Below are 10,606 nucleotides of genomic sequence, written 5' to 3' on the forward strand. Positions count from 1 at the left end.
TCCTGCTCTTGGAGAGAATCCTTTTGTACAAATATGCAGCTCTGATGACTCCCATAATTATAGGAATCAATAGCTACAAAAATAAATGAGGTATATGGTTGTTTGGTTTTTTGAGCAATACATTTTCTATGTAAATGGGGGTCGGCCCTGTCTAAGATTAGTATACGGTATATATACGGTATACAGGATTATGGTTCAGATAAATGAGTGTGTTGTGAATTCTTGTTTCCACTGGGAAAAGTTTGGCTTTTTCCTTTTTCAGATTTCATATGGTTCATTTGAACCAGCCACGAATGATCAAATCAAACTTGCTTCCTTCTATCGCATGGTCCCCAATGAAGATCTTCAATACAAGGGAATTATTCAGTTACTTTTGCATTTTGGATGGAAATGGGTCGGGCTCATCACTCCAGCTAATGAAGCTGGGGAACGTTTCCTACAGATCATTGAACCAATGCTTTTCCAGAATGGAATCTGTTCAGAATTCACAGAAAAAATTGAATACCATCTGCATTTCACTGGTAACATAGTTGATATTTTGAGTGAAACAAGGATTTTGGTCCCAGCTTTCATTTCAAGCAAAGCAAATGTGGTTGTTATATATGGAGAAAGCACATCTATTTTATGGGTAGCAGATACTATAGAGCTAAGGAATATGATTCAGCTGATATTGCCTCCATCTAAGAGGAAGCAACCTGGAGGAAAAGTATGGATTACAACAGCCCAAATTGATTTCATATTATATTATTATAAAAAACTTTTTGAAATAAATATACAAACATGCCATGGTGCTATCTCCTTTGCAATTCACTCCAATGAGATTCAAGACTTCTCAGACTTTCTAAGGAGTGTAAAGCCTTCCTGGGCAGATGGAGATGGTTTTATCAACGATTTCTGGGAACAAGCATTCAGTTGTTTACTGTCAAATTCCACAGCTTCAGCAGACACATGTACTGGAGAGGAGTTGCTGGAGAGCCTCCCTGCACCATTTTTTGAAATGAGCATGACCGGCCACAGCTACAGTATCTATAATGCTGTCTATGCTCTGGCACATGCCTTACATATTAGGTACTCATCTGAAGCCATTAGCAAAAGGATAAAGGGTGGAGAGGGACTCTCTTCTCAGAATGTAGAACCTTGGCAGGTAATGTTTTCTTTTATAAAGTGTTCCCCTTGTAAAGTATTCAGTGTTGTGGGCTGTATCTATATATAATGTGAGTTGGCATTCATCTCTAAGTAAATAATTAAAAGTAATAAATACATGAAAGATTAACCTTAAATTATTTTGTTTCCTATAATTATAGTAAGCAGACTTTAGATTATACAGACTTTCGTAAGTGACACACAAGCAGCAACTACTTGACAAGTTAATAATTGTTCAAAAAAATTAAACATTTAGGACTGGCACTGTTCCAGTATTTCTACTAAATGGCAAAAAAGACAATCACCGGAATATGTAATCAGCGACAAAACAAAACTAAACCCTGATGAATCCCTGAAACGAGATATTGATAAAGTGAATAATACTAAAACCAAACTAATCATTGTTCAAAAAAAACAAAATTGGCCTAAATCTCCCAAAAGAAACCTTGATATAGAAAAAACATAAACCTGAGCAGTGTTAGCAATGGCGTTATAACATGACAACTAGGAGAGCTTTTACAGCCCTCTACCTAATCTTTTTCAAATAGCTATGATATTCTTTATTTGAACTGTCTCATAGGATTAGCTAACCTTTGGTTTAAACAAAACTAGAGTCTTATTTTGGGGGATTATACCCCATACTGCGGTGTAGATTTCAGTTCTTTTCAGAGTCTACAGTTCCTGTCTAGTTTTTTGATAAGAAAACCTCAGCCCCTAAATATTTTCCTTCTGAGGAAACAGATAGAGATTTTCCAGTGAAACGAGTCACTCAGGCGGCACCTCGTCAAGGTTTACTTTATTTAGAAGTTTCTTTGAGAAATTTTATGTTTTTTCTATATCAAGGTTTCTTTTGGGAGATTTAAGCCAATTTTGTTTTTTTGAACAATTATTAGTTTAGTTTTAGTATTATTCACTTTATCAATATCTCATTTCAGGAATTTATCATGGTTGTGGGTGTCTGGTGCACATGTGTGATGTCATGCACTGCATGTGATGTCACAGATTTGGAGGAGTCCAGGCAGAGGGATCTCTAAGGCTTCTCTCAAAGGGTCTGTAAGGGGCTCCATCGCCCACAGCTGCAGCAGGAGGCAGTGATGGAGCCCATCACAGCAGCAGGAGGGCCCACCAGAGCCCTTCCGGCTGCAGAATGTTGAGGGCTCCTGGCCCCATCATTAAGAATTTTGTGGGTGCCTGGGAACCCAGGGCCCTGCAGCGATGGTGCCAGTGCTAGGCTGTTTGACTGCAGAGGAAAATGATGTAATTTTAGAGTATTCAATGCAATGCAGGGATTCCAAAATATAAAGCAGCAGTAGCAACAACAACAAAAACAACACAACATTTATGTGCTCCTCATCTGATTGAGATACCCCAGCCACTCTGGGAAGTCTCTGATGAATTAAAACACAAGACAAGAAACGTTTAAAACTTCCCTATACAGGGCTCCCTTCAGATGTCTTCTAAATGTCAGATTGTTGTTCATTTCCTAGACATCTAATGGGAGGGTGTGCTGCAGGGCAGGTGTGGCTATCAAGAAAGCCCTCTGCCTGGTTCCCTGTAACCTCACTTTCTGCATTCATTGTCTGGGCTTAATGATTGGGGTGCGGATGCTCCTTCAGGTATACAGGAGCAAAGACGCTAAGGGCTATAAAGGTCAGCATCAACACTTTGCATTTTACTTGGAATCATACTGGGAGCCAATGTAGTTCCTTTAAGACCAGTGTTATACGGTCCTGGAAGCCGTTCCCAGTCACCAGTCTGGCAGCTGTGTTTTGGATTTCTTTTAGTTTCTGAGTCAACTTCAAAGGTAGCCCCACATAAAGTGCACTGCAATACTCCAAGCGGGAGATAACCAGAGCATGTTCCACTCTGGTGAGACATTGCACAAACAGGTAGGGTCTCAGCTGGAATACCAGATACAGCTGGTAGACAGCAGCCCTGGACACAGAATTGACCTGCACTTTCATAACATCTGTGAGTCCAAAATGGCTCTCAGGCTGCACACCTGGTCCTTTAAGGCCACAGTTACCCATTCAGGGCTAGGGAATACCCCACACCTACCCACCCCTGTCCCCAGAAACACTCCGTCTATCTTGTTGGGATTGAATCTCAACTCAAAAAGGATGTTCACACCCAAACAGATTGTCTTGTGATTCTCTTTCCACCTAGCTCCATTCATTGCTGCAGAGAATCTCATTCAACAACAGTGCTGGGGATGAAATCACATTAAATAAACATGGAGAATTAGCAGCTGGCTTTGATATTACAAACCTGGTCACTTTCCCAAATAATTCCTATGTCAGGGTCAAAGTCGGAAGGCTGGATCCTCAGGCTCCTCCTGGCAAAGAGCTCACCATGAATGGGGATGGAATCCAATGGCACAGAGTCTTCACTCAGGTAAGAAAATCACTGCACAAAAGTGGGAGAGTGTGTAGTTTTGCCACTTGAGGTGAAAAGGGAAGTGCTGCCCAACTGCTGCTGCCACTACTAATAATGCTACTAATAATTTTATGAATAAGTAAACAAATGAACCACATTCATAAATAGCAATAAGCCCAAAAGACATGTCACACCAAGAAGCATTAGACAGAATGCTAAGCTACCTGTATCATTGTGAATGAACATTGTAATATTCATGAATTTTTCTGTTGCCGCTTGAGACTATAGTGTTGAGTTGGAATCATAGAAGCAGGGGTGTTTGGAGGTGTTTGTCAGGTTGGCCCTGGCCACAGGCCCAGGCCCAGGGGGAGCCCCCCCCCAAAAAATATCATGGCTTGGTCAGAGCAGCTAGGAGCCCAGCTATCCATTCATGTACTCCATGGGTTCCATGCATTGCTGGGCAGGGCATGCAGGTGAATCTCAGTTTCATGGTGGGTTTATCCAGCTGCTGGCATTGGCCATCAGAGCAGCTGTGTGGTTCCGCATTCCCGGTGGGCCTGTGGCACTATTATAAGTTTGAGCAGCGTGCCAAGCAGGGCTTGGAGGGGAGAAAAGAGAGGGAGGGTGGAAATAGAAGGAAGGAAGGAAGGGAGGGAGGGAGGGAGGAAGGGAGGAAGGGAGGAAGGGAGGAAGGGAGGAAGGAAGGTAGGTGGTGAGTGAAGTGGGGGATGCATGAAGGCAGGCAGACAAACAGACAAAGGAGGGCAAGTGGCGGAGCCAATATCCAAGGAGAAAGTGACTGAAGGAGCACAAAAGGTGACAAAAAGTGTTGGAAATGTAAGAAGGTGGAAGGAACATTTAACCATATGTGGTGGACTTGCTCTCTAGTTAAGGAATTCTGGGAAAAGATTTATAATGAGTTGAGAAAAGTGTTTAAAAACACTTTCCTTAAGAAACCAGAATCCTTTCTATTGGGTATAGTAGGAAAAGAAATACCTAAAAAAGATTTGAATTTGTTCTTATATGCCACAACCGCAGCTAGAATATTGATAGCAAAGAACTGGAAAACACAGGAGATGCCAATGGTGAAAGAATGGCAAATGAAAATGTTGGACTATATGGAACCTGCTGAACTGACCGGAAGACTACGTGACCAGGGAGAAGAGACGGTGGAAGAGGAATGGAAGAATTTTACAATTTATTTTAAAAATATTGTAGAATTGATGTAGGAAGAGAATTATAAGTAATCGTGAAGTTGCAGGTTTGGAAAGTAAGCTGAAGTTTATTTTGGACAAGGTGTTACATGGTATAACATGATATAAAATAAGAAATAGAAGATGTGAATAGGTTAAGGAAAGTAAGATATAGAATTTGCCGATAATGATTTGTAATGAGCTGCAGGGAGGGGGAACATGAGGAAGTCCCCTTTCAAAATGTGATGAATTATTGTAAGTTTTCTTTTTCTTTTTCTTTTCTTTTTTTGTTGTAATAATTATGCTGGGATAATTATGCTTGAATGTATGGAGGCGAATCATTGTATAATCTAATAAAAAAATCATTTATAAAAAAAGGTGACAGAAAGCAAACTTTTTGAGTTTCTTCTCCATGGTTCCTCCCGACTTTGGCAACACTAATACATCTCCTTGCCCCCTTGCACAAGGGAGCCTAGGTACACCTCTGCATAGAAGGCATCAATACCATCACAAGCAGTTCTCAGTTTTTCTGGAACTAAAGGTGGCAGTATGATTGCTCTTGCTTTGAGGATATATATTCGTAAAGAAAAACATCACTGGGAAAAGCTCAACCTCAGCTGACTTATGAAGGAGAAATCTTCAGTACTTCGGTCCAGAAAGGAATTACTATTATTTTAAAACAGCAAAATATATTTATTAGTTCTGCCTTAATTCCATTATACCTCGAACAATGCCCGTTTCCACCAAATAAATAAATAAATAAATTCTGTATAAAGTTAAGTACCATTGGAATATTGACTTAAGATAGTCCTCTTTCAGGTTCACATTGATAAACATTTTTGGAATGTTTTAATGGCCACATCCATTTTGCTTTCAGGATTGTTAAACCAATATTTGCAAAATATTGTGCCCTTTTCCTTGTATATGAAGGATGAAGAGATTCTTTTTGCATATATTGAGAGTCATTGGGGGAAATGTTGAAAATATTTCTTTTTGAAAAATGACACCAGAATTTATAAATTGATTTTGCAGAGAACAAAAGGTTCCAACTTATTTTATGTACATATTGTATTGTAGTCCCCTGTTTTTTATAAAGCTGGTTTTATAAAGCCAGTCCAACACAACTGCAATACATCTGCCCAACATCTTCACTGCCTCTCTTTATTCCAATGGTATAAATCAGACATCCCCACACTGCGGCCCTCCAGATGTTTTGGCCTGCAACTCCCATGATCCCTAGCTAACAGGACAAGTGGTTGGGGAAGATGGCAATTGTAGTCCAAAACATCTGGTATAAATAGTAGGACCATCCAAATAGGAGCAGAACTGCAGTAATTCACTACTTCCAAATCCCAACTCCTTGAACCTCACTAAAGGACATCAAGTGAAATTTCTAAAGCAAAGGGCATGAGGCTTCAGTTCAATCAAAAGAAATAGCCAGTTAGATCAAATTATCTGATGGTTGTATGAATGGTCAATATAGGTATGAAAATTGTAATCTTCTTGTGTTTCCATGATGCTTCAGGATGAGAACAGGAAACACGCGGTGGCAGCAGGAGGCCCATTAGCTAAAGTGGTGCTTCAGGTTAAGAAAAGTTTCAGGTTAAGAATCGACCTCCGGAACAAATTAAGTTCATAACCAGAGGTACTACTGCATTGACCTCTTTGTGTCTCTTTGGACAGGTGCCACCCATTTCCTTATGTAATGTCAACTGCCTTCCTGGTTATGAGAAGAAAAAGAAGGAGGGGAAGAAGTTTTGTTGTTATGATTGTGATCCATGTCCTCGTGGGATGTTCTCAGATGAGAAAGGTGAGGGATGTCATATTACCATATACAAGTTATTTAAAAAAAATTCTCATCAAATCAGAAGTGGGGTTTGCTATGTCTCGTCTCAATTTACATTGTTTATTAACAGTAGGAGAATAATTTCCCTTCAGCCTCAGTAAAAGCTTCCACTATGAAGAAATCATCTTAACCTTCTAGGGAGTATAACATGAGGATGTGAGCTTGGTCTGTAATGTAAAGATTTTCCAACGCTGTATCTATGTACATTCTACATCATTTAATGCAGTTTCCCAAATGGCTCACTGCTGAAATGCCACATCTTACACATTTTAACAATATAAACCATGAGTGTATGTCCGCCCGCTCTGTTTTGATGCAACAAGACAAAAAAATTGTAAATGCATTCTGTCCTGGAAGAAACTATAGTTTTGGGGGAGGGAGGATGCAATAGAAGTGGTAGTCTTTTCTCTAAGAAAGCTCTTTGGGATCTTATCTTCAAAGCATCTAGGGCACAAGCATTTGGGCTAGAACTTTTGAAACTTTTCCTCATGCAAACACTATCGTAAGACGACTCCTGTAAAAACCTCTTAAGCATAGTCTGGATTGTTTCCAATGGCCATACAACTTTTTTTTTTCAGGGTTGGAAACCTGTGCCAGATGTCCTCTGGATCAATATCCAAATGAAGAGCAGAATGAGTGCATTCCCAAGAAACCAAATGTCCTAGGCTTTGGGGAAACTTTGGCCATTGTTTCAACTTTCTCTGCGCTTTTATTCTCTCTGATCACAGCTGTGGTACTTGGCATTTTCATTAAGCACCAGGACACTGCCATTGTCAAAGCCAATAACAGAAGCCTCACCTACATTCTCCTCATTTCCCTCCTCTTGTGTTTCCTTTGCTCTTTGATGTTCATTGGAATGCCTAATAAGGCAACCTGCCCACTCAGACAAACGGCTTTTGGCATGGTCTTCTCTGTGGCCCTCTCTAGCATCTTGGCCAAGACTATTTCAGTGGTTTTGGCATTCATGGCTACCAAGCCGGGGTCCAGGATCAGGAGATGGGTAGGCAAAAAACTGGCTTATTCCATTGTCCTTTCCTGCTCTGTGATTCAAGTAGGAATCTGTGTCTTCTGGCTGGCAAAGTCTGCCCCATTCCCAGATGTGGACATGCACTCAATGAGTGAAGAAATTATATTACTATGTAATGAAGGGTCAGTTTTCATGTTCTATTGTGTTTTAGGCTACATGGGCTTCCTGGCCATTGTCAGCTTCACTGTGGCCTTCTTAGCCAGGAAGTTGCCTGACAGCTTCAATGAAGCCAAGTTCATCACCTTCAGCATGCTGGTCTTCTGCAGTGTTTGGTTCTCCTTTATTCCCACATACTTGAGCACCAAAGGGAAATACATGGTGGCTGTGGAGATCTTCTCCATCCTGGCTTCCAGTGCTGGCCTGTTGGGTTGCATCTTTTCCCCTAAATGCTACATTATTGTGGTGAGGCCTGAGCTAAATAACAGAGAGCAGCTGATACGGAGAAAGATGTAAATAACAGTATAGTCCGTCATTTCTTTATTTAAATTCTGTAGACTTGTTAACAGGGTAATCTCATTGTTGTTTTTCAAGAAAGGAAGTTACCTGAAATGATCAAAAAACAGAAGAGATTCTCTTATCATATATGTTCTTGATATCCAGCATAGTTGCTTATGAGGTTTAAATGAAGTGGGATTAGGAGTATAAAAGTAACTTTGGATGATATCCAACCACTTGAATGCCCACACATCCCCTTACTCTTCTTCTCCTGCTGAGGAGATGATAGGATGCAAAGAGAAGAGAAGGAAGGGAACACAAGAACTTGAGAAGCAGCCTTACACTGAGTCCATTAGTCTATCCAGCAGGGCTGTGCACCAAATTTAGCCATGCCCCAAGCCAAATTGTGCCTAGTTTGGGAGATCTGGGTATCTATCAAGTTCATGTGGTATAGCCATGAATTGCAGCAGGTTGGATTAGATAAAGCAGAACGATCCAGGGCCGCTGTGGAGAGGGGCATCAATCAGTATGTGAATGCCAGCATCAGGCTGAAAAGGCCCTATCTGATCATCAGCTGTACCTTCCTGAGAGAATGTAGAAGCCTGACACCATCCGGCACTCCTTTAGACCAGACACACAACTCCATAGCATCTATGGCTCCTGCAGCCTTTTAGAATTCCCAGGATAAACTTGGATTTCCTCACTTTTGGAATCTCATACCTCAGTTGACATCGGGCTGTGAATGGAGACAGGAAGTGATTCACCTTGCCATACGTAGAAACTGCTCCACACTCAGAGGTCCCTAATACTTGACAAACCCCTAACAGATAAATACCACCATAGACATGGAGCCTTATTCTACTCCCCACTTTTATTTGCACCAGAGGTAGTCAATCTGTGGCCCTCCAGATGTTGCTGAATGACAGCCCCCAGCAGCTTACAACAGACCATTATTATCAAGGATCATGGAAGCTGTGGTCCAGAAACATCTAGACGGCATAAGAGTGCCAATCACTGCCTTAAACAGATGGGCCACCCTGACAGTCTTCTGAATTAATGTTTCCTACTAGAGTAAGAGAGAGATGTCTTGAACCAGTGGTTTTCACCCAGTGTGGTATCCTGGGGTGCCTTGAATGATGGTCAGGGGTGCCGCAGACAACACTGGCCACTGTCCCTCTTTGCTTGCCTTTCTCCTCTAATGCCCTCTTGTAACTCGGCCTCTCATAGGATTGTACAGCCTTGGCTAAAAGCTTCCCAGGTGAATGGTGCCTCTGGGGCTGACCTGGGGATGCTTCCATGTGGGGCAGTGTTAGGAGCTACCTCTCTTTGGGGTAGGTTGGCAGCCCAAAGGACTCGCAAGGGGAGGGGAGAGGAGGCTGAGGGAACACACCAAATGGGAGGGTGTTTGAAAAAGGGTGGGGGACTGCCAGCTCGGTAGGCAAGGGGTGACATAACTGGGCTTCTGAGCCCCACGGGGTGCCACTGGAAGGATGTAGTTGGTCAAGGTAGTTGGTTTGTTTTTATTACTGGATGTCCTGCATTAACAAGCAGATAGGACAAGCTGACCTTGGAGGTCTCTTCCTAAGCTTTGATTCTGTGATGAGACAGATTTGTTTACCTTGCCAGTTGCCCTACTGGTGATGCAACATAAAATCCAAAAAGATTGCAAAGGTAATTATCTCCTCAATAATTATTAAAATTATGGTAATTAATTCACCTGGAAAAGATCCAGAAGGCAGAATGGGAATTAAAAAAATAAAAATAAAATCTGGAATGATTAAAAGCACCCCGGTGTTCCATAGACAGCTCAGGTAAGGGAGGAGAGGTGAGGCCAGCTTTTGCTTTTCATTGTATTGGTTAGATTTCAAATCATAGCATTCAATCAATTCTTTGTGGCAGTGCTGAAGTTAATGAGAAGCTGGATACCTGCCTCTTTAAGAACAGAATTGGCAGAGTTGGTTGTCACCAAATACATCCTGTTCAAGTCAGGCTGGTGATAGTAGCAATATTGGAGAGAGACAAAGGAGAGTCTATTTGTAGAATGATATTAGTTATCAGGATGTTGTTCCTCTGGCTGCTGCTTCTCCTGCTGCTTCCCAATATGGTGCCCAAAGTGCACACTGTTGTTTGCAGCAGAAATAATCCTGTGCATATTCCACATGAGTGGCATTTACAATGTGTCCTTATTGTCGCTGAGATAGTGTCTCATATCCATTACATATTCCCCAGCATTTCCATCTATGAACACCCATCTCAGGTCTTTATAAGCAGCCTAATGTAAGTAAATAGCTCTTAAGATCATTTCATTTATTCTTTCTACATTTATATCTGACTATAAAGTACTTGGTTGGCTTTGAAACCCAAAGTGAGATTAAACCAAATAGTAAGATTTTATAATACTATTTTACTCTTGTTCAGAGCAGTACTTTTAAAGAGGGGAAACACCATCCTCCAATGAAGCATAGAGATCATTCTATTGGTTAGATTTCAAATCATAACATTCAATGATTTTTTTGTGGCAGTGCTGAAGTTAATGAGGAAGTGGATGCCTGCCCCTTTAAGTACAGAATTGGCAGAATCAGCTGT

At 41.3% G+C, this 10,606-nt stretch overlaps 1 protein-coding gene across 1 annotated transcript; it reads left to right on the forward strand.

The window, feature by feature from the left end:
- Positions 1–325: 325 nt before the first annotated feature.
- LOC132592985 (vomeronasal type-2 receptor 26-like) lies at positions 326–8,038 on the forward strand. Its single transcript, XM_088654797.1, has 4 exons — positions 326–1,144; positions 3,310–3,537; positions 6,396–6,522; positions 7,137–8,038. Exons 1-4 carry the CDS (start codon positions 326–328, stop codon positions 8,036–8,038), a joined length of 2,076 nt encoding a protein of 691 aa, XP_088510923.1.
- The last annotated feature ends 2,568 nt before the right edge of the window (positions 8,039–10,606 follow it).

Source organism: Zootoca vivipara, chromosome 12 (assembly GCF_965207765.1).
Source record: "Zootoca vivipara chromosome 12, rZooViv2.hap1.1, whole genome shotgun sequence".
In the NCBI taxonomy this organism is placed as follows: Eukaryota; Metazoa; Chordata; class Lepidosauria; order Squamata; family Lacertidae; genus Zootoca; species Zootoca vivipara.

Coding starts and splice junctions, on each gene's coding strand:
- LOC132592985 (XM_088654797.1), top strand. CDS start 326: ATGGTCCCCAATGAAGATCTTCAATACAAGGGAATTATTCAGTTACTT. Junction 3,538..6,395: donor GGCACAGAGTCTTCACTCAG/GTAAGAAAATCA, acceptor CTCTTTGGACAG/GTGCCACCCATTTCCTTATG. Junction 6,523..7,136: donor GATGTTCTCAGATGAGAAAG/GTGAGGGATGTC, acceptor TTTTTTTTTCAG/GGTTGGAAACCTGTGCCAGA.